Source organism: Salvelinus alpinus, chromosome 6 (assembly GCF_045679555.1).
Source record: "Salvelinus alpinus chromosome 6, SLU_Salpinus.1, whole genome shotgun sequence".
In the NCBI taxonomy this organism is placed as follows: domain Eukaryota; kingdom Metazoa; phylum Chordata; class Actinopteri; order Salmoniformes; family Salmonidae; genus Salvelinus; species Salvelinus alpinus.
The window spans coordinates 30,807,151-30,831,008 of NC_092091.1; the positions used below are offsets into that span (position 1 = coordinate 30,807,151).

Sequence of the window (23,858 nt, forward strand, 5' to 3'; positions counted from 1 at the left end):
ATTTAAGGATGTATTCACACTGTATTCACACATTCCATTTTCTTTCATTGGTTAGTGTTTCATGTATCCTAATAATCAATGTAGTTTTATTACCTGTTTTATGGTAGTAATTGGTATAGTTTTATTTCCTGGCTATATGATCGCAATAACTACTATTGTAATTATATGGAAGTTATAATAGTTTGTTATAGTTTAATTAATATAGCCTATGTTTTTCATACAGTTTAATAATTGTATCATGCATACAATAGGATATTGAAATATTGTAGGCCTAGTGTAATATTGGTTTCGTTTTTTGGTTTATTCGTTTTACAAAGTTTATTGATTTATATCATGTATACACTGTATTACCTAACTGTTGTATGTTAATGAAGGCATGAGCAGGGGTGAATGGTGTGACGAGCTTTCTGCTCTCTGATTGGACGAAGCGCGCCGACATAGCAACTGGAGTTATGCCGATTGACGCATTGTTCGCCAATGAGCACCGGCCAGAGGCGGGGCAAGCCTACCACCCAGCCAGACTCGCATATCAGAGAGAACGACAGGAGTGGCTGGATTCTAACTTCAAAATTTACACACCTATCTATGTGTGTGAATTTATGTGTGTGCATGTGTTGGCATAAAGAATCTGTATTGGATTTTAAAAGCAGAAGCTTTTTAATCTTGCATCGCTCGCTCCCAACTAAAGGTCATAGAAGATCGATTGTTCCTAGAAGGGATTTTCTCTCTGGAAAAGTCCCACTGGACCATCATCAGGCCAAGTAGACCAACAGAGCGGTAAAAATGGATCCGTTGCTGTATCTTGGTGGACTGGTAGTACTATTTCTGTTGTGGATCAAGGTGAAAGGCTTAGACTACGTGATCGTTCATCAGAGATGGATATTCGTCTGTCTGTTTCTGCTGCCGCTCTCAGTCATATTTGATGTGTATTATTACCTGCGCGCGTGGCTCATCTTCAAGATGTGTTCCGCGCCTAAACAGCACGACCAGCGCGTACGGAACATCCAGAGACAAGTAAGGGCACGAGGCTGAATATCAATTATGTATGCACTCCTGTGATTATACTCTATTTAAATAAATGTTTAATATTAAATGCCCCGAACAGTCATTCTGATTCCCATGTAAAATAGCCACTTGGGTGACTAAAATATCACGCATAATATTTGTTTTGGATAGGAGTGGAAATTTATTTTAGAAAATTACTAACTACCAGGAAGTTTTAAAAGACAGTGTGAGTGGGCGGGGAGCTTAAATTCATGAGCTTGCCTTGACTGACAGCTCTAAAACGCCTATGTCAAGCAACTTGGATGCAGTGTTGCAGTAATCATCAAGAACATTTGGTGATTCACAAAGCAACTCAAACAACATTGAAATTGCATCAATGATGTCAACTTTTTTTTATACATCTCCCGTTTGGCATGTCTCTTGTTATGTGGTTCACAGCAACACTGACGGATGTGTTGACAACTGCGTCAGGGTTTTGAACGACCCTCCCCCCTTTTGTTCCATGCTGGCTGAAGCCCTAGGTAGCCAGTAACTAGCTAACACCAGACACAGATGAAAGGGGAAACATGTAAGTATCTTTGCCAGAGATGAATAGGCTAAACTTTTAAATATATTTGCTGACACCCTACTGTAAAATGTTGGCACCAGTCGAGTAGCTATCTAGCTATATAAACCACGCCCCTCTGCAAACACGCCTTCTTCAATGTAGGTTACAAAGCGGTACTTATTTCAGTTAGGTAAGAGAACATCATGTTATCATTGGTGTATTAAAATGAGGGTTAGGGTGATGTCACCTTAAAACCCCTTAATAATCCCGCCTCCTGAATCCAAGTGTTTGACATGGGGGAGGGGACCAGTAACTTTATGATCAGACTATCAAAGTAGAAGCAACTGTCATTTTTCATACTTTGGTCACCATACTGTACTTTGATCTGGTTTAATTCAAATGTCATTGATCAGGACTCTCAATTCCATTATATTACACATAAGAGTCATTGGACGAAGGTGTCTTCTGTAGGGGGGAGTTTTGTTAAGATCCCTGATGCTCGGTCTGAACATTAATATGCATCGCTTGCTGTACAGTTTTGGAAGCATAAGGACCTTATCTTTCATATCAGCGAGAAATCATTAAAAAAACATTTAAATTGATACACACCTTGATAGGGTTAGTGTTCCCACACAGCCGTATCGCCTTGCTACAGCGCTTGTTAAAGGAAAACAGACGGAAGACAAGAGGCGACCACCTGTGCTAATTAGTTATCTAGCATGTGTGTAAGTGTAACTCAGGAAGTGTAGCAGAAGTGTCGTTTCGTCGGATGGACACACCCATAGCTGAATGGATCTGTGCAAACACTAGCTGTAGTAGTTATCTTTTTTATTTGAAGTATTGTTTCTCACTGATGAAAGATAAGGGCCATATGTTTTGAAAGCCGTATCGCAAGCAAATATGCGTAGGCCTACTGTCTTAATAAAACACAATCATCAACATTTCCAGATGTTGCACACCGCGTTCAGACAATCAGGTTGCAGCAGTCTGTTGTTTACACCTGCCTGAACACAGTGCAGCAACATCAGGATGTAGCATTAGCCACTCTAGCATGGTGGTGGAAAATATTGTTTTATTAAGACAGTACGCATATTTTCCAAGTTCTTTTTGGTCGGTGGACCATTAAATCGAGTTGAGGAAACCGACGCCTTTGCAGCCTGAATGAAGGATGTTTTATGTATGAGCCGGTCGCTGGGGGAAAATTGCATATTGAAGTCAAACTCAGATTAAACAGAAGGAATAGAAGGAATAATAGAGCCAGATAGTGCCATCTGGTGGCCGGTTGGGCCTCTACAAGAGGTCGACCGATTAATCGGAATGGCCGCTTTAATTAGGGCCGATTTCCAGTTTTCATAACAATTGGTAATCTGCATTTTTGGACACCAATCATGGCCGATTGCATTGCACTCCACGAGGAGACTGCATGGCAGGCTGACTACCTGTTATGTGAGTGCAGCAAGGAGCCAAGGTAAGGTGCTAGCTAGCATTAAACGTATCTTATAAAAAACAATCAATCTTAACATAATCACTAGTTAACTACACATGGTTGATGATATTACTAGTTTATCTAGCTTGTCCTGCGTTGCATATAATCGATGCGGTGCCTGTTAATTTATCATCGAATAACAGCCTACTTCGCCAAACGGGGGATTTAACAAGCGCATTCGCGAAAAAAGCACTGTCGTTGCACCAATGTGTACCGAACCATAAACATCAACACCTTTCTTAAAAGCAATACACAAGTATATATTTTTAAACCTGCATATTTAGTTAATATTGCCTGCTAACATGACTTTCTAAAATAGGGAAATTGTGTCACTTCTTTTGCGTTCTGTGCAACAGAGTCAGGGTATATGCAGCAGTTTGGGCCGCCTGGCTCGTTGTGAACTGTGTGAAGACTATTTCATTCATTCATTCAAACAGCACTTTACTGCGTTTGCCAGCAGTTCTTCGCAATGCTACAAGCATTGCGCTGTTTATGACTTCAAGCTTATCAACTCCCGAGATTAGGCTGGTAATACTAAAGTACCTATTAAAACATCCAATAGTCAAAGGTATATGAAATACAAATGGTATAGAGAGAAACAATCCTATAATAACTACAACCTAAAACTTCTTACCTGGGAATATTGAAGACTCATGTTAAAAGGAACCACCAGCTTTCATATGTTCTCATGTTCTGAGCAAGGAACTTAAATGTTAGCTTTTTTACATGGCACATATTGCACTTTTACTTTCTTCTCCAACACTTAGTTTTTACATTATTTAAACAAAATTGAACATATTTTAAAAAATCGACCGATTAATCGGTATTGGCTTTTTTGGTCCTCCAATAATCGGTATCGGCGTTGAAAAATCATAATCGGTCGACCTCTAGCCTCTACTCTACTACCCTACATGTAAAGGCCTATTAATTGATAACTTGTGCAGTGCTATTACAGTCTAAATTCTAACATGTTATGTTATCTGGACCTTCACACAGGTTCCTGATAACAACCCCAGATGCGTGCGTGTGTTCCTAAACACAGATCCCTGATAACAGATCAAATTATAATACATTTTGTGTGTGTGTGTGTGACTGTGCTGTGAAATTCCTGGGGTGAGGGACCTTAATCCCTCTCTTCCTAAAGGGATTTTGGAAAGAACAAGGGATTTGGAAATGGAAGAGAGATAACAAACTGTGCAGGGTTCACTGCGTAGATCTCGGAATGTGTGCCAGTGTGTGTGTATTCTGGGAGCTCAGCATTTCATCATGGTATCAGATATTGTACACTGCTCAAAAAAATAAAGGGAACACTTAAACAACACAATGTATCTCCAAGTCAATCACACTTCTGTGAAATCAAACTGTCCACTTAGGAAGCAACACTGATTGACAATAAATTTCACATGCTGTTGTGCAAATGGAATAGACAACAGGTGGAAATTATAGGCAATTAGCAAGACACCCCCAATAAAGGAGTGGTTCAGCAGACCACTTCTCAGTTCCTATGCTTCCTGGCTGATGTTTTGGTCACTTTTGAATGCTGGCGGTGCTTTCACTCTAATGGTAGCATGAGACGGAGTCTACAACCCACACAAGTGGCTCAGGTAGTGCAGCTCATCCAGGATTGCACATCAATGCGAGTTGTGGCAAGAAGGTTTGCTGTGTCTGTCAGCGTAGTGTCCAGAGCATGGAGGCGCTACCAGGAGACAGGCCAGTACATCAGGAGACGTGGAGGAGGCCGTAGGAGGGCAACAACCCAGCAGCAGGACCGCTACCTCCGCCTTTGAGCAGGAGGAGCACTGCCAGAGCCCTGCAAAATGACCTCCAGCAGGCCACAAATGTGCATGTGTCTGCTCAAACGGTCAGAAACAGACTCCATGAGGGTGGTATGAGGGCCCGACGTCCACAGGTGGGGGTTGTGCTTACAGCCCAACACCGTGCAGGACATTTGGCATTTGCCAGAGAACACCAAGATTGGCAAATTTGCCACTGGCGCCCTGTGCTCTTCATAGATGAAAGCAGGTTCACACTGAGCACGTGACAGAGTCTGGAGACGCCGTGGAGAACCTTCTGCTGCCTGCAACATCCTCCAGCATGACCGGTTTGGCGGTGGGTCAGTCATGGTGTGGGGTGGCATTTCTTTGGGGGGCCGCACAGCCCTCCATGTGCTCGCCAGAGGTAGCCTGACTGCCATTAGGTACTGAGATGAGATCCTCAGACCCCTTGTGAGACCATATGCTGGTGTGGTTGGGCCTGGGTTCCTCCTAATGCAAGACAATGCTAGACCTCATGTGGCTGGAGTGTGTCAGCAGTTCCTGCAAGAGGAAGGCATTGATGCTATGGACTGGCCTTCCGTTCCCCAGACCTGAATCCAATTGAGCACATCTGGGACATCATGTCTCGCTCCATCCACCAACGCCACGTTGCACCACAGACTGTCCAGGAGTTGGCGGATGCTTTAGTCCAGGTCTGGAAGGAGATGCCTCAGGAGACCATCCGCCACCTCATCAGGAGCATGCCCAGGCGTTGTAGGGAGGTCATACAGGCACGTGGAGGCCACACACACTACTGAGCCTCATTTTGACTTGTTTTAAGGACATTACATCAAAGTTGGATCAGCCTGTAGTGTGGTTTTCCACTTTAATTTTGAGTGTGACTCCAAATCCAGACCTCCATGGGTTGATAAATTTGATTTCCATTGATAATTTTTGTGTGATTTTGTTGTCAGCACATTCAACTATGTAAAGAAAAAAGTATTTAATAAGAATATTTCATTCATTCAGATCTAGGATGTGTTATTTTAGTGTTCCCTTTATTTTTTTGAGCAGTGTATTTCCATTGTGTCGGTTCAAAGTTCAAGTTCTTGCTTCCATGTGTAATGTTCTGTAGGGATTCATTTACAGCGGAAAGCAGGAGTACGGCTTTAACAATTGAACCCAGGACAAGTCTACTACCTATCCATCTTCTATGCAGTGGCGATTTTAGCATGTACATCTTGGTGGGGTAAAAAAAAAAAAAAATGTGGGATGCATGCCAGCAAAGCCACAACACTAGCCAATACATTAATTGCACTATAACGGTGACACACGGTGCACATAAACTGTTAGGGCTTACATAAAGCTGTCCCAACAGCAGAGTCCCAACAGCAGTCCCAACACCTGCTACACCTGGTCTCTGACGAACCATCAAACAGCAAAGCGTCAATACAGGACTAAGATCTAATCATACTACACCGGCTCTGACGCTCGTCGGATGTGGCAGGGCTTGCAAACCATTACAGACTACAAAGGGAAGCACAGCTGAGAGCTGCTTAGTCACGAGCCTACCAGACGAGCTAAACTACTTCTATGCTCGCTTCGAGGCAAATAACACTGAAACATGCATGAGAGCACCAGCTGTTCTGGAAGACTGCGTGATCACGCTCTCCGCAGCCGATGTGAGTAAGACCTTTAAACATGTTAACATACACAAGGCCGCAGGGCCAGACGTATTACCAGGACGTGTACTGCGAGCATGCGCTGACCAACTGGCAAGTGTCTTCACTGACATTTTCAACCTCTCCCTGTCCGAGTCTGTAATACCAACATGTTTTAAGCAGACCACCATAGTGCCTGTGCCCAAAAACAAAGGTAACCTGCCTAAATGACTACAGACCCGTAGCACTCACGTCTGTAGCCATGAAGTGCTTTGAAAGGCTGGTCATGGCTCACATCAACACCCTCATCCCAGAAGCCCTAGACCCACTCCAATTTGCATACCGCCCAACGAGATCCGCAGATGCAATCTCTATTGCACTCCACACTGCCCTTTCCCACCTGGCCTATGTGAGAATGCTATTCATTGACAAAAGCTCAGCGTTCAACACCATAGTGCCCTCAGCTCATCAATAAGCTAAGGATCCTGGGACTAAACACCTTCTGCAACTGGATCCTGGACTTCCTGACGGGCCGCCCCCAGGTGGTAAGGGTAGATAACAACACATCCGCCACGCTGATCCTTAACACAGGGGCCCCTGCGTGCTCAGTCCCCTCCTTTACTCCCTGTTCACTCATGACTGCACGGCCAGGCACGACTCCAACACCAACATTAAATCTTCCGATGAGAGAACAGTGGTAGGCCTGCTCACCGACAACGACAAGACAGCCTATAGGGAGGAGGTCAGAGACCTGGCCGTGTGGTCCAGGACAACAACCTCCCCCTCAACGTGATCAAGGCTAAGGAGATGATTGTGGACTACAGGAAAAAGAGGATCGAGCACGCTTCCATTCCCATAGACGGGGCTGCAGTGGAGCAGGTTGAGAGCTTCAAGTTCCTTGGGGTCCGCATCACCAACAAACTAACATGGTCCAAGCACACCAAGAGAGTCGTGAAGAGGGCACGACAAAACCTATTTCCCCTCAGGAGACTGAAAAGATTTGGCATTAAATCAAATTTTATTGGTCACATACACATGGTTAGCAGATGTTAATGCGAGTGTAGCGAGCGAAATGCTTGTGCTTCTAGTTCCAACTATGCGGTAATATCTAACAAGTAATGTAACAAATTCACAACAACTACCTTATACACACAGAAATGTAAAGGGTTGAATAGAATATGTACATATAAATACATGGATGAGCGATGGCGTGCGGCATAGGCAAGATGCAGTAGATGGTATACAATACAGTAAATACAGTTGAAGTCGGAAGTTTACATACACTTAGGTTTGAGTCATTAAAACTCGTTTTTCAACCACGCCACAAATTTCTTTTTAACAAACTATAGTTTTGGGAAGTCGGTTAGGACATCTACTTTGTGCATGACACAAGTAATTTTTCCAACAATTGTTTACAGACAGATTATTCCAATTCCAGTGGGTCAGAAGTTTACATTACACTAAGTTGACTGTGCCTTTAAACAGCTTGGACAATTCCAGAAAATTATATCATGACTTTAGAAGATTCTGATAGGCTAGTTGACATCATTTGAGTCAATTGGAGGTGTACCTGTGGATGTATTTCAAGACCTACCTTCAAACTCAGTGCCTCTTTGCTTGACATCATGGGAAAATCAAAAGAAATCAGCCAAGTCCTCAGAAAAATATTTTTAGACCTTCACAAGTCTAGTTCATCCTTGGGTGCAATTTCCAAACGCCAGAAAGTACCACTTTCATCTGTACAAACAATAGTACGCAAGTATAAAGACCATGGAACCACGCAGCCATCATACGACTCAGGAAGGAGACGCGTTCTGTCTCCTAGAGATGAACGTACTTTAGTGCGAAAAGTGCAAATCAATCCCAAAACAGCAAATCAAATCAAAGTTTGTCACGTGCGCCGAATACAACAGGTGTAGACCTTACAGTGAAATGCTTACTTACAGGCTCTAACCAATAGTGTAAAAAAGGTATTAGGTGAACAATAGGTAAGTAAAGAAATAAAAACAATAGTAAAAAGACCGTGAAAATTAACAGTAGCGAGGCTATAAAAGTAGCGAGGCTACATACAGACACGGGTTAGTCAAGCTGATTGAGGTATTATGTACATGTAGATATGGTTAAAGTGACTATGCATATATGATGAACAGAGAGTAGCAGTAGCGTAAAAGAGGGGGTGGTGGGTGGCGGGACACAATGCAGATAGCCCGGTTAGCCAATGTGCCGGAGCACTGGTTGGTCGGGGCAATTGAGGTAGTATGTACATGAATGCATAGATAAAGTGACTATGCATATATGATAAACGGAGAGCAGCAGCAGTGTAAAAGGGGTTGGGGGGCACACAATGCAAATAGTCCGGGCAGCCATTTGATTACCTGTTCAGGAGTCCTCCTTTTCCTGTAGTCCACAATCATCTCCTTAGTCTTGGTTACGTTGAGGGATAGGCTGTTATTCTGGCACCATCCGGCCAGGTGTCTGACCTCCCCCCTATAGGCTCGTCGTTGTCTGTGATCAGGCCTACCACTGTTGTGTCGTCTGCAAACTTAATGATGGTGTTGGAGTCGTGCCTAGCCATGCAGTTGTGGATGAACAGGGATTACAGGACTGAGCACCCACCCCTGGGGGGCTCCAGTGTTGAGGATCAGCGTGGCAGATGTGTTGCTACCTATCCTCGCCACCTGGGGGGCGGCCCGTCAGGAAGTTCAGGATCCAGTTGCAGAGGGAGGTGTTTAGTCCCAGGATCCTTAGCTTAGTGATTAGCTTTGAGGGTACTATGGTGTTGAACGCTGAGCCATAGTCAATGAATAACATTCTCACATAAGTGTTCCTTTTGTCCAGGTGGAAAAGGGCAGTGTGGAGTGCAATAGAGATTACATCATCTGTGGATCTGTTTGGGCGGTATGCAAATTGGAGTGGGTCTAGGGTTTCTGTGATAATCGTGTTGATGTGAGCCATTACCAGACTTTCAAAGCACTTCATGGCTACGGACGTGAGTGCTACGGGTCTGTAGTCATTTAGGCAGGTTGCCTTTGTGTTCTTGGGCACAGGGACCATGGTGGTCTGCTTAAAACATGCTGGTATTACAGACTCAATCAGGGACATGTTGAAAATGTCAGTGAAGACACCTGCCAGTTGGTCAGCACATGCCCGGAGCACACACCCTCGTAATCCGTCTGGCACCGTAGCCTTGTGTATGTTGACCTGTTTAAAGGTTTTACTCACGTCGGCTACGGAGAGCGTGATCGCACAGTTGGCCAGAACAGCTGATGCTTTCATGCATGCCTCAGTGTTGCTTGCCTCGAAGCGAGCATAGAAGTGATTTAGCTCGTCTGGTAGGCTCGTGTCACTGGGCAGCTCGCGGCTGTGCTTCCCTTTATAGTCTGTAATAGTTTGCAAACTCTGCCACATAAGACGAGCGTCGGAGCCGGTGTTGTATGATTCAATCTTAGCCCTGTATTGATGCTTTGCCTGTTTGATGGTTCGTCACAGGGCATTTCATGTAAGCTTCCGGGTTAGAGTCCCGCACCTTGAAGGCGGCAGCTCTACCCTTTAGTTCAGTGCGAATGTTGCCTGTAATCCATGGCTTCTGGTTGGGGTATGTACGTACAGTCACTGTGGGGACGACGTCCTCAATGCACTAATTGATAAAGCCAGTAACTGATGTGGTGTACATCGGAAGAATCCCGGAACATGTTCCAGTCTGTGCTAGCAAAACAGTCCTGTAGTTTAGCATCTGCTTCATCTGACAACTTTTTTATAGACCGAGTCACTGGTGCTTCCTGCTTTAATTTTCCTTGTAAGCAGGAATCAGGAGGATAGAGTTGTGGTTGGATTTACCAAATGGAGGGCGAGGGAGAGCTTTGTACGCGTCTCTGTGTGTGGAGTACAGGTGATCTAGAATTTTTTTTCCTCTGGTTGCACATTTAACATGTTGATAGAAATTTGGTAGAACTGATTTAAGTTTCCCTGCATTAAAGTCACCGGCCACTAGGAGCGCCGCCTCTGGGTGAGTGGTTTCCTGTTTGCTTATTTCTTATACAGCTGACTGAGTGCGGTCTTAGTGCCAGCATCTGTCTGTGGTGGTAAATATACAGCCACGAAAAGTATAGCTGAAAACTCTCTAGGCAAGTAGTGTGGCCTGCAATTTATCACAATATACTCTACTTCAGACGGACAAATTTGAGAGACTTCCTTAGATTTTGTGCACCAGCTGTTGTTTACAAATATGCACAGACCGCCCCCCCTCGTCTTACTGGAGTGTACTGTTCTATCTTGCCGGTGCAGCGTATATCCCGCTAGCTGAATATCCATGTCGTCATTCAGCCACGATTCCGTGAAACATAGGATAGGATATTACAGTTTTATTACAGTTTTTGATGTCCCGTTGGTAGGATATGTCTCGTTGGTAGAACCTTGTGAAGATGCTGGAGGAAACCGGTACAAAAGTATCTATATCCACAGTAAAACAAGTCCTATATCGACATAACCTGAAAGGCCGCTCAGCAAGGAAGAAGCCACTGCTCCAAAACCTCCATAAAAAAAAGCCAGACTACGGTTTGCAACTACACATGCGGACAAAGATCGTACTTTTTGGAGAAATGTCCTCTGGTCTGATGAAACAAAATAGAACTGTTTGGCCATAATAACCATTGTGTAATAACCAGTCTCAACGTCAACAGTGAAGAGGCGACTCCGGGATGTTGGCCTCTAGGCAGAGTTGCAAAGAAAAAGCCATATCTCAGACTGGCCAATAAAAAGAAAAGATTAAGATGGGCAAAAGAACACAGACACTGGACAGAGGAACTCTGCCTAGAAGGCCAGCATCCCGGAGTCGCCTCTTCACTGTTGACGTTGAGACTAGTGTTTTGCGGGTACTATTTAATGAAGCTGCCAGTTGAGGACTTGTGAGGCGTCTGTTTCTAAAACTAGATTCTCTAACGTACTTGTCCTCTTGCTCAGTTGTGCACCGGGGCCTCCAACTCCTCTTTCTATTCTGGTTAGCGCCAGTTTGCGCTGTTCTTTGAAGGGAGTAGTACACAGCGGTGTACGAGATCTTCAGTTTCTTGGCAATTTCTCACATGGAATAGCCTTCATTTCTCAGAACAAGAATAGACTGATGAGTTTCAGAAGAAAGTTCTTTGTTTCTGGCCATTTTGAACCTGTAATCGAACCCACAAATGCTGATGCTCCAGATACTCAACTAGTCTAAAGAAGGCCAGTTTTATTGCTTCTTTAATCAGGACAACAGTTTTCAGCTGTGCTAACATAATTGCAAAAGGGTTTTCTAATGATCAATTAGCCTTTTAAAATGATAAACTTGGATTAGCTAACACAACGTGCCATTGGAACACAGGAGTGATGGTTGCTGATAATGGGCCTCTGTACGCCTATGTAGATATTCCATAAAAAAAGCAGCCGTTTCCAGCTACAATAGTCATTTACAACATTAACAATGTCTACACTGTATTTCTGATCAATTTGATATTTTAAGACAAAAATGTGCTTTTCTTTCAAAAACAAGGAACGGTAGTATTACCGTTCAAAAGTTTGGGGTCACTTAGAAATGTCCTTATATATTTTTTTTTCTTTGCCCCACCTGCCCTGAATGACGGGTCACCACTGCTTCTATGCCATAAAGTTCCAGACCTTTAGGCAGGGGCCATAGTGTTCAGAGTGGTTAGAGAGGCAAGCCATCAACTGGAGGGTTGCCAGTCCGAATCCTGGGTCTGACGGGGGAAAAAATCAGGCGTGAAGTGAGCTGGCAACAGGATGTTTGCTGGTACCAAATCCTAGAATCCATTGCCTGTTGTTGTGCCCGTGAGCAAGGTACTTAACCCCCCACAACAACAGCTCCCCGGGCACCCTGTGTGGCAGCCCCCCCTCACCTCTCCAAAACCTGTATGTGTATGTACACGTGTCTTTCGAAGGGTTGGGTTAAAAGCGTAAGTCAAATTTTGGTTGGACCTTGTGTGCAATTTCCGAATAAATTGAGCTTAATCTTAATCTACAGTATAATACTGTCTGTGTGTTGCAGGTGCGCGAATGGAGGAAGGAGGGGGGGAAAACCCACATGTGTACAGGTCGTCCAGGCTGGCTGACTGTCTCTCTCAGAGTGGGGAAATACAAGAAGACCAATAAGAACATCATGATCAACATGATGGACATACTTGAGGTGGACACACAGAGACAGGTAGGAGATCAAACACACACACTAGCTCTGTATATAAAAGTGTGTGTGTGTGTGTAAACCCGTATGACCTGGACATGTGCATGTATAACAGGTGGTTCGTGTGGAGCCCCTGGTCAACATGGGCCAGATAACTGCTCTCCTCAACTCCCTGGGCTGGACTCTGCCTGTGCTGCCAGAACTGGACGACCTCACTGTCGGTACGCTACGCATCTCGTTACCATATCATCTGCATATCATCCTCATATATTGGTTGTATATGGCTCAGGTTATATTGTGTGGTGGTATATGTTATTTTATAAACTGGGTGGTTCGAGCCCTGGATGCTGATTGGCTGACAGCTGTGGTATATCAGACCGTATACCACAGGTATGACAAAACATTTTTACTGCTCTAATTAGGTTGCTAACCAGTTTATAATAGTAATAAGGCACCTCGGGGGTTTGTGGTATATGGCCAATATACCACGTCTAAGGGCTGTATCCAGGCACTCCAGGCTTAAGAACAGACCTTAGCCGTGGTATATTGGCCATATACCACAAATCCCTGAGGTGCCTTATTGCTTAGGTATATGGTTTGGGGTTATAATGTAGTATATATTGTTGTATGGCTATGTTATATGCTAGATTTTGTTTGATTGTTGTTCTCTAAACATGCTCATGATATGATGCTGAAGTACAAAAATCTAACTAGTAGTAGTATTTTAAATGTTAATAAAAAAAACTGTGGTACACATTAATGTTATAAAATTATCGTTCTATTTATCGTTATCGCATCAATTCAGGCAATTTATCGCAATATGGAATTTTGTCCATATCGCCCAGCTCTAGTATATACACTGATTGTACAAAACATTAAGAACACCTGATCTTTCCATGACAGACTGATCAGGTGACTCCAGGTGAAAGCTATGATCCCTTATTGATGTCACCTGTTACATCCACTTCAATCAGATTTAACAAGTGACATCAATAAGGAATTATAGCTTTCACCTGGTCAGTCTATGTCATGGAAAGAGCAGGTGTTCGTAATGTTTTGTACACTCAGTGTATGGTGGGATATGTTGTTGTCCTATACAACGACTGTCAAATTGTCATCCAGAGGGGTATACTACAAAGCCAAATATTCTGAAATAACCGTTTTTTGTTTGTTTGTTTGTTTTTTAAAGATGAGCGTGAAATATGCATGGTCTAATTCACTCAACAACCAAAAACACATATCTATGTTTAGCTTTCTTAATCTACGGGATCGGTGTCCCTATACTGGGACGGTTGAGCTAACGTGCGCTAATGTGAATAGCATGACGTTGTAAGTAACAAGAAAATGTCCCAGGACATAGACATGTCTTATATGGGCAGAAAGCTTAAATTCTTGTTAATCTAACTGCACTCTCCAATTTACAGTAGATATTACAGTGAAAAAATACCATGCTGTTGTTTGAGAAAAGTGCACATGTAACGGATGTGAAATGGCTAGCTAGTTAGCGGTGGTGCGCGCTAATAGCCTTTCAATCGGTGACGTCACTTGCTCTGAGACCTTGAAGTAGTGGTTCCCCTTGCTCTGCAAGGGCCGCGGCTTTTGTGGAGCGATGGGTAACGATGCTTTATGGGTGACTGTTGTTGATGTGTGCAGAGGGTCCCTGGTTCGCGCCCGGGTCGGGGCGAGGGGACGGACTAAAGTTAAACTGTTACACAGAACAAAAACTTATCACGGCAACTGGTTTGATACATTCACCTCTGAATGTAAATAATGTACTTCAGTACTCTTGCTCTGATTTGTCATCCTGAGGGTCCCAGAGATAAAATGTAGCATAGTTTTGTTTGATCAAATACATTTTTTAATTCAAATGTAGGAACCTGGATCTACAGTTTGAACGCCTGCTGTCTCTGGCTCCACACCCACCCCACCTGGCCATCTAGATGTGTGCCAGTTAGTGTATAAGCTAATTATCTATCATGTATGACATTCCTGGGAGTGTGTAAACTTTTATTTTGTATTACCATATAATTTTTGTATGTTCTCTATAGTTATGTACTTGAAAATGAATCAATTGACCAATTCGGAACATTTGGGCAGACTTGATACAAAATATTGTCCAGTATTGCAAGGCTTCACTGGATCAATCTGAAACTTTGCACCCACACTGCTAAATCTAAATTGTGCCTAAACTGCAATATTATATGATGGCCTTTCTCTTGCATTTCAAAGATGGGAAAAGAGAAAAAAATATAAAAACCTCGTGTTTTTTTGGTTTGTATTATCTTTTACCAGATCTAATGTGTTATATTCTCCAACATTAATTTCAAATTTCCACAAACTTCAAAGTGTTTTCTTTCAAATGGTATCAAGAATATGCATATCCTTGCTTCAAGTCCTGAGCTACAGGCAGTTAGATTTGTGTCATTTTAGGTGAATATTTAAAAAAAGGGTCAGATCCTTAAGAGGTTGAACCCGAAAATCAGTAGTTATTTCTGGTTGTTTATCAAAGTTAGCTGGCTAACTCATTGATTGTAGTATACTCCTCTGTAGCTTAGCATTTCCATGGCATATCATCCATCAGGGTTGTTTATTTCGGGTTGTGATAACCATCACACTCTCTTATTGGATTGGATGATACATGGTTTATAGATGGTAGAGTTCCGAAGGTGAAATTCAGAGGAAATGGTTTCGGAAGTGCACAGCGCCCCTGGATCAGATTCCATAATGGTTTTCCCGATCCATGAATGTTAGATCAACAGCTTAATGTTTTCCCATCAGCACGCTGTAGATTCATCTGGATTTCCACAGAGACTCTCTCTCACACACACAACCGAGGAACTGTTTGAGTGTTTACCCTGCTCTCTGCTTTTTCACCTGTGAGGGTATTGAGTTCCCCGAATCCCTAAAGTGTCCTCACTTTTGTCAGTGTTGTTTTTGTTGTCCTGTGCTGTTCTATGTTGTTGTTGTTATTATTATTATTATTTTTAACAGTTTTTATTATTATTCTGTTTTCAATGAATCGTCAGAATAAACAGCATTTGACAAATACCTTGTCAGTGCACGTCCATATCACATAATAATAATCATTACATGCTTATCAATAACATACTGTAAGGAGCATTCATAGTGCATGCAAGAAACAATAGACGCTATGCTAATTGATTTCAACATTATAAGAAAAACTAAAAATAGGATAAATTAAAAAATAACCCCCCCCCCAAAAAAACAAACATTTCACCCGAGTGACCCTTTTGATTTAACTCAAGAGATCTTACACTTTTAGCTGCATTTCACCACATTAACAAGGTTATTTCATTGTCACCTTGAGAATGAGAAGTGGACAATTCCAAAAGAACAATATCTAAAAACTAGAAGACCCATTGGAGCCATGCCAGTGTATGTGGGGGCTTCCATCTTAAGGCAAGGTACTGTTGTATCTTGACTGTTCCTGAGCATTTGGGCGGCATGTAGCCTAGTGGTTAAAGCGTTGGGCTAGTAACCGAAAGGTTGCTAGACCGAATCCCCGAGCTGACAAGGTAAAAACCTGTCGTTCTGCCCCTGAACAAGGCAGTTAACCCACTGTTCCTAGGCCGTCATTGTAAATAAGAATGTGTTCTTAACTGACTTGCCTAGTTAAATAAAGGTTAAATAAAAAAAATAGTATTCCCCCATGTTTTACTAAATAATCAAGCCTACTCTCTCTCCCCTCTCGCTCTCTAGGAGGTCTTGTGATGGGTACAGGTATTGAGTCGTCCTCTCATATCTATGGACTCTTCCAGCACATCTGTGTTGCCTTTGAGCTGGTGCTGGCTGATGGCAGCCTGGTCCGCTGTACTGAGGTGAGCAGAGCTCTCTTTACTGTTTGACTCTTTGAGAGAACCTTGTAGTCGGAGAAGAGCAATACTACAGACCTCCAGTTCTATAACAGAGTAATACTACAGACCTCCAGTTCTATAACTAACAGAGTATTGCTACAGACGTCCAGTTCTATAACTATCAGAGTATTGCTACAGACCTCCAGTTCTATAACTAACAGAGTAATACTACAAACCTCCAGTTCTATAACTGAGTAATACTACAGACCTCCAGTTCTATAACAGAGTAATACTACAGACCTCCAGTTCTATAACTAACAGAGTAATACTACAGACCTCCAGTTCTATAACAGAGTAATACTACAGACCTCCAGTTCTATAACTAACAGAGTATTGCTACAGACGTCCAGTTCTATAACTATCAGAGTATTGCTACAGACCTCCAGTTCTATAACAGAGTAATACTACAGACCTCCAGTTCTATAACTAACAGAGTATTGCTACAGACGTCCAGTTCTATAACTATCAGAGTATTGCTACAGACCTCCAGTTCTATAACTAACAGAGTAATACTACAAACCTCCAGTTCTATAACTGAGTAATACTACAGACCTCCAGTTCTATAACTAACAGAGTATTGCTACAGACCTCCAGTTCTATAACAGAGTAATACTACAGACCTCCAGTTCTATAACTAACAGAGTATTGCTACAGACGTCCAGTTCTATAACTATCAGAGTATTGCTACAGACCTCCAGTTCTATAACTAACAGAGTAATACTACAAACCTCCAGTTCTATAACTGAGTAATACTACAGACCTCCAGTTCTATAACAGAGTAATACTACAGACCTCCAGTTCTATAACTAACAGAGTAATACTACAGACCTCCAGTTCTATAACAGAGTAATACTACAGACCTCCAGTTCTATAACAGAGTAATACTACAGACCTCCAGTTCTATAACTAACAGAGTAATACTACAGACCTCCAGTTCTATAACTAACAGAGTAATGCTACAGACCTCCAGTTCTATAACAGAGTAATGCTACAGACCTCCAGTTCTATAACTAAGAGAGTAATGCTACAGACCTCCAGTTCTATAACAGAGTAATACTACAGACCTCCAGTTCTATAACTAACAGAGTAATGCTACAGACCTCCAGTTCTATAACTAACAGAGTAATGCTACAGACCTCCAGTTCTATAACAGAGTAATGCTACAGACCTCCATTTCTATAACAGAGTAATGCTACAGACCTCCAGTTCTATAACAGAGTAATACTACAGACCTCCAGTTCTATAACTAACAGAGTAATGCTACAGACCTCTAGTTCTATAACAGAGTAATGCTACAGACCTCCAGTTCTATAACTAACAGAGTAATACTACAGACCTCCAGTTCTATAACTAAGAGTAATACTACAGACCCCCAGTTCTATAACTAACAGAGTAATGCTACAGACCTCCAGTTCTATAACTAACAGAGTAATGCTACAGACCTCCAGTTCTATAACAGAGTAATACTACAGACCTCCAGTTCTATAACAGAGTAATGCTACAGACCTCCAGTTCTATAACTAACAGAGTAATACTACAGACCTCCAGTTCTATAACTAACAGAGTAATACTACAGACCTCCAGTTCTATAACTAACAGAGTAATGCTACAGACCTCCAGTTCTATAACTAACAGAGTAATACTACAGACCTCCAGTTCTATAACTAACAGAGTAATGCTACAGACCTCCAGTTCTATAACAGAGTAATACTACAGACCACCAGTTCGATAACTAACAGAGTAATACTACAGACCTCCAGTTCTATAACTAACAGAGTAATGCTACAGACCTCCAGTTCTATAACTAACAGAGTAATGCTACAGACCTCCAGTTCTATAACTAACAGAGTAATACTACAGACCTCCAGTTCTATAACTAACAGAGTAATGCTACAGACCTCCAGTTCTATAACTAACAGAGTAATGCTACAGACCTCCAGTTCTATAACAGAGTAATGCTACAGACCTCCAGTTCTATAACAGAGTAATGCTACAGACCTCCAGTTCTATAACAGAGTAATACTACAAACCTCCAGTTCTATAACTAACAGAGTAATACTACAGACCTCCAGTTCTATAACAGAGTAATACTACAGACCTCCAGTTCTATAACTAACAGAGTATTGCTACAGACCTCCAGTTCTATAACAGAGTAATACTACAGACCTCCAGTTCTATAACTAACAGAGTAATGCTACAGACCTCCAGTTCTATAACAGAGTAATGCTACAGACCTCCAGTTCTATAACAGAGTAATGCTACAGACCTCCAGTTCTATAACAGAGTAATACTACAGACCTCCAGTTCTATAACTAAGAGTATTGCTACAGACCTCCAGTTCTATAACTAACAGAGTAATGCTACAGACCTCCAGTTCTATAACTAACAGAGTAATACTACAGACCTCCAGTTCTATAACAAACAGAGTAATGCTACAGACCTCCAGTTCTATAACTAACAGAGTAATGCTACAGACCTCCAGTTCTATAACAGAGTAATACTACAGACCTCCAGTTCTATAACTAACAGAGTAATACTACAGACCTCCAGTTCTATAACTAACAGAGTAATACTACAGACCTCCAGTTCTATAACTAACAGAGTAATGCTACAGACCTCCAGTTCTATAACTAACAGAGTAATACTACAGACCTCCAGTTCTATAACTAACAGAGTAATGCTACAGACCTCCAGTTCTATAACAGAGTAATACTACAGACCTCCAGTTCTATAACAGAGTAATACTACAGACCTCCAGTTCTATAACTAACAGAGTAATACTACAGACCTCCAGTTCTATAACTAACAGAGTAATACTACAGACCTCCAGTTCTATAACAGAGTAATACTACAGACCTCCAGTTCTATAACTAACAGAGTAATACTACAGACCTCCAGTTCTATAACTAACAGAGTAATGCTACAGACCTCCAGTTCTATAACTAACAGAGTAATGCTACAGACCTCCAGTTCTATAACAGAGTAATACTACAGACCTCCAGTTCTATAACAGAGTAATACTACAGACCTCCAGTTCTATAACTAACAGAGTAATACTACAGACCTCCAGTTCTATAACTAACAGAGTAATGCTACAGACCTCCAGTTCTATAACTAACAGAGTAATGCTACAGACCTCCAGTTCTATAACTAACAGAGTAATGCTACAGACCTCCAGTTCTATAACTAACAGAGTAATGCTACAGACCTCCAGTTCTATAACAGAGTAATGCTACAGACCTCCAGTTCTATAACTAACAGAGTAATGCTACAGAACTCCAGTTCTATAACTAACAGAGTAATACTACAGCCCTCCAGTTCTATAACAAAGTAATACTACAGACCTCCAGTTCTATAACTAACAGAGTAATACTACAGACCTCCAGTTCTATAACTGAGTAATACTACAGACCTCCAGTTCTATAACTAACAGAGTAATACTACAGACCTCCAGTTCTATAACTAACAGAGTAATACTACAGACCTCCAGTTCTATAACTGAGTAATACTACAGACCTCCAGTTCTATAACTAACAGAGTAATACTACAGACCTCCAGTTCTATAACTAACAGAGTAATGCTACAGACCTCCAGTTCTATAACTAACAGAGTAATACTACAGACCTCCAGTTCTATAACTAACAGAGTAATGCTACAGACCTCCAGTTCTATAACAGAGTAATGCTACAGACCTCCAGTTCTATAACTAACAGAGTATTGCTACAGACCTCCAGTTCTATAACTAACAGAGTAATACTACAGACCTCCAGTTCTATAACTGAGTAATACTACAGACCTCCAGTTCTATAACAAACAGAGTAATACTACAGACCTCCAGTTCTATAACTAACAGAGTAATACTACAGACCTCCAGTTCTATAACAGAGTAATGCTACAGACCTCCAGTTCTATAACTAACAGAGTAATGCTACAGACCTCCAGTTCTATAACAGAGTAATGCTACAGACCTCCAGTTCTATAACAGAGTAATGCTACAGACCTCCAGTTCTATAACAGAGTAATACTACAGACCTCCAGTTCTATAACTAAGAGTATTGCTACAGACCTCCAGTTCTATAACTAACAGAGTAATGCTACAGACCTCCAGTTCTATAACAGAGTAATGCTACAGACCTCCAGTTCTATAACTAACAGAGTAATGCTACAGACCTCCAGTTCTATAACTAACAGAGTAATACTACAGACCTCCAGTTCTATAACTAACAGAGTAATGCTACAGACCTCCAGTTCTATAACAGAGTAATGCTACAGACCTCCAGTTCTATAACTAACAGAGTAATGCTACAGACCTCCAGTTCTATAACTAACAGAGTAATACTACAGACCTCCAGTTCTATAACAAACAGAGTAATGCTACAGACCTCCAGTTCTATAACTAACAGAGTATTTCTACAGACCTCCAGTTCTATAACTAACAGAGTAATACTACAGACCTCCAGGTCTATAACTAACAGAGTATTGCTACAGACCTCCAGTTCTATAACTAACAGAGTATTGCTACAGACCTCCAATCCATTAGTAAACACAAGCCAACACCTAGCTACAGCTAATCTGGAAACAAAGGTTTGACAGTACAACGAGAGAGAGAGAAGGAAAGAGATAGAAAGGAGGAGGATAGTTTCTGTCCTCTGCTGTGTGGCTCTCTTACAGGAGGGGAACTGTTGTTCTGTGTGTTTGTGGTCTCTAACAGGAGGAGAATTCTGACCTGTTCCACGCGGTTCCTTGGTCCTGTGGAACTCTGGGTTTCCTGGTTGCCGCGGAAATAAAGATCGTCCCTGCGAGGTTGTGGGTTCGTTTGCAGTATGAGCCAATCAGAGGGCTGGAGAACATCTGCCGTCGGTTCAGTGAGGCGTCTGAGGACAAGAACAACACATTTGTAGAAGGACTGCAGTACTCACTGGATGAAGCTGTTATCATGACTGGCACTATGACTGACACGGCTGAACCCGCCAAGGTGAGAGAGGGAAAGCGAGAAAGAATGACAGGGTACACTGAGAAGGACGAGAGGAGGAGAGTGCTGTCTGTCTGCAAGATCTAACCATAACTCTCCTGTGTGTGTGTGTGTGTGTGTGTGTGTGTGTGTGTGTGTGTGTGTGTGTGTGTGTGTGTGTGTGTGTGTGTGTGTTTCAGATCAACCGGATCGGCCTGCACTATAAGCCTTGGTTCTTCAAGCACGTTGAGAGATACTTGAAAGAGAACAAGAAAGCAGTAGAGTACATCCCTCTACGCCACTACTACCACAGACACACACGATCCATCTTCTGGGAGCTCCAGGTACACACACACACACACACAATGCATTAGACAGATGATACAAAGTGACCCTTTTATCCTGCAGATTTCAGCATGTCATCATATTCTCCCCCAGCTCATGCATTAGTATCCCTAATGCACGCACACACACACACACACACACACACACACACACACACACACACACACACACACACACACACACACACACACACACACACTGCCATTAGGAAGTCATGTGTGGTTTGCTGGTAATTGTTTCTTTCCTAACCTTAAATGATGTTATAAATAATGTAGTTTTTCTCTGGCAGACGGAGGATGTTGTTGTTGGGGAAGGGGGAGAGGATGGGTAAGGAGGCAGTTTTACAGCTTCCTGATATTCTATCCTTATTGAGGGTCGTGGTCTGTAGGGCGTACAGTACAATAGCTAAACGTTCTTAAATGTACTGGACACCACTGCACTGCTGGAAAGCGGATTCCTGTTAACATGAATGTGTGTCTCCAGGACATCATCCCGTTTGGTAACCACCCAGTGTTCCGGTGGTTGTTTGGCTGGATGGTTCCTCCTAAGATCTCTCTGTTGAAGCTGACCCAGGGAGAGACCATCAGACAGCTGTATGAGCAGCACCATGTTGTCCAGGACATGCTGGTCCCCATGAAACACATCCAGACCGCTATTGCACGCTTCCACCAGGACATCCACGTAAGACACATACTTTGCATGATTCCACAGCGTAACATATACCCTAATAAATTAGACAAACTCAAGTGTGACTGAGTTGGTAGATCTCGTTTTAAGGGTGTGACTGAGTTGGTGCAGTATGTCTCGTTGTAGGGGTGTGACTGAGTTGGTATGTCTCGTTGTAGGGGTGTGACTGAGTTGGTATGTCTCGTTGTAGGGATGTGACAGAGTTGGTATGTCTCGTTGTAGGGGTGTGACTGAGTTGGTATGTCTCGTTGTAGGGGTGTGACCGAGTTGGTATGTCCCTCCCTGCAGGTGTACCCTCTGTGGTTGTGTCCGTTCATGCTCCCCCCGGGCCGGGGGATGGTTCATCCTAAAGGTGAGGAGGCAGAGCTGTATGTGGACATCGGAGCGTATGGAGAACCCGGAGTTAAACACTTCCAGGCTAAAGCCTCGTGTAGACAGCTGGAGCAGTTTGTCAGGGAGGTGCACGGGTGAGTTTAACACACACACACATACCAACCCTTACACACACGCACCCCAACAGGGGCTATAGACAGTAGGGAGTTAGGGTTCAGATTGTGATGATGTGTGTGTGTCTCCAGGTTCCAGATGCTCTATGCTGATGTGTACATGGAGCGCAGTGAGTTCTGGGAGATGTTTGACGGGACGTTGTATCACCGTCTGAGGAAGGAGCTTGGCTGTCAGGACGCTTTCCCCGAGGTCTACGACAAGATCTGCAAAGCTGCACGACACTGACCTCTAACCTCTGATACTTTCAACTCTGCCATCCCACCAGCAACAATATGAAGATGAGAGCCTTTAAGGAGTGTTTGCACCGTGTTCACATCCTGTTTGTATTGTAAATTCCACTGAATGTGAATGTGCTGATGAAGCAAACACAGCCCTAACAGCTGCCTGTTTTGATGTCTAACCTCTGACCCCTAACCCCAACACCAGCCTGCCCTGACCTCTAGCTCATAACCCTAGGAGACCTGTGCTGTCATTTGTTTGTTTTAACATTCCATAATTTGACTATTAAGGGGTATATTTCCTTTGTAAGATGTCCAGTCATTTGAACTGACTGTAGCTTTAATGATGTAATGCCCTCTGCCTGTTATACAACACATATCCAGTCTGCTCTTCCATCTATCATGTGTTTAGAATCTATCCTGACATATGGAGCATGTTTCTTTGTGTCCACTGTGATCACATCACTCTGCCTTAAACTCATCTGATGATTATTGGTTCGCACGTCATCTGTAGTGTTTAATCAATCACATTTTCCTCTGGCTTGTGGAAGAACAGTCACCTGTTCTCAGTCCGTGTGTGTGTGCGTGTTCAGAGAGAAAGGATGTCACTGTTTTTGTTGATGTATGATAATAAAGTTTGATTTGTCAACAGTAAA

The 23,858-nt window shown here is 42.6% G+C and overlaps 1 protein-coding gene across 1 annotated transcript; it reads left to right on the plus strand.

Moving 5' to 3' along the window:
- Window positions 1–518: 518 nt before the first annotated feature.
- dhcr24 (24-dehydrocholesterol reductase) lies at window positions 519–23,858 on the plus strand. The gene is made up of 9 exons (XM_071406248.1): window positions 519–1,014; window positions 12,488–12,643; window positions 12,735–12,840; window positions 16,340–16,458; window positions 21,206–21,469; window positions 21,646–21,789; window positions 22,274–22,471; window positions 22,766–22,944; window positions 23,056–23,858. The coding sequence occupies exons 1-9, from the start codon at window positions 784–786 to the stop codon at window positions 23,207–23,209; spliced, it is 1,551 nt and encodes a 516-aa protein (XP_071262349.1). The 5' UTR covers window positions 519–783; the 3' UTR covers window positions 23,210–23,858.

Bases quoted from the DNA above. Each gene is read 5' to 3' on its own strand.
- dhcr24 (XM_071406248.1), top strand. From the start codon at position 784: ATGGATCCGTTGCTGTATCTTGGTGGACTGGTAGTACTATTTCTGTTG. The intron at 21,470-21,645 runs GTGAGAGAGGGA...TGTGTGTTTCAG, and splicing joins ACACGGCTGAACCCGCCAAG to ATCAACCGGATCGGCCTGCA. The intron at 22,472-22,765 runs GTAAGACACATA...CCCTCCCTGCAG, and splicing joins GCTTCCACCAGGACATCCAC to GTGTACCCTCTGTGGTTGTG.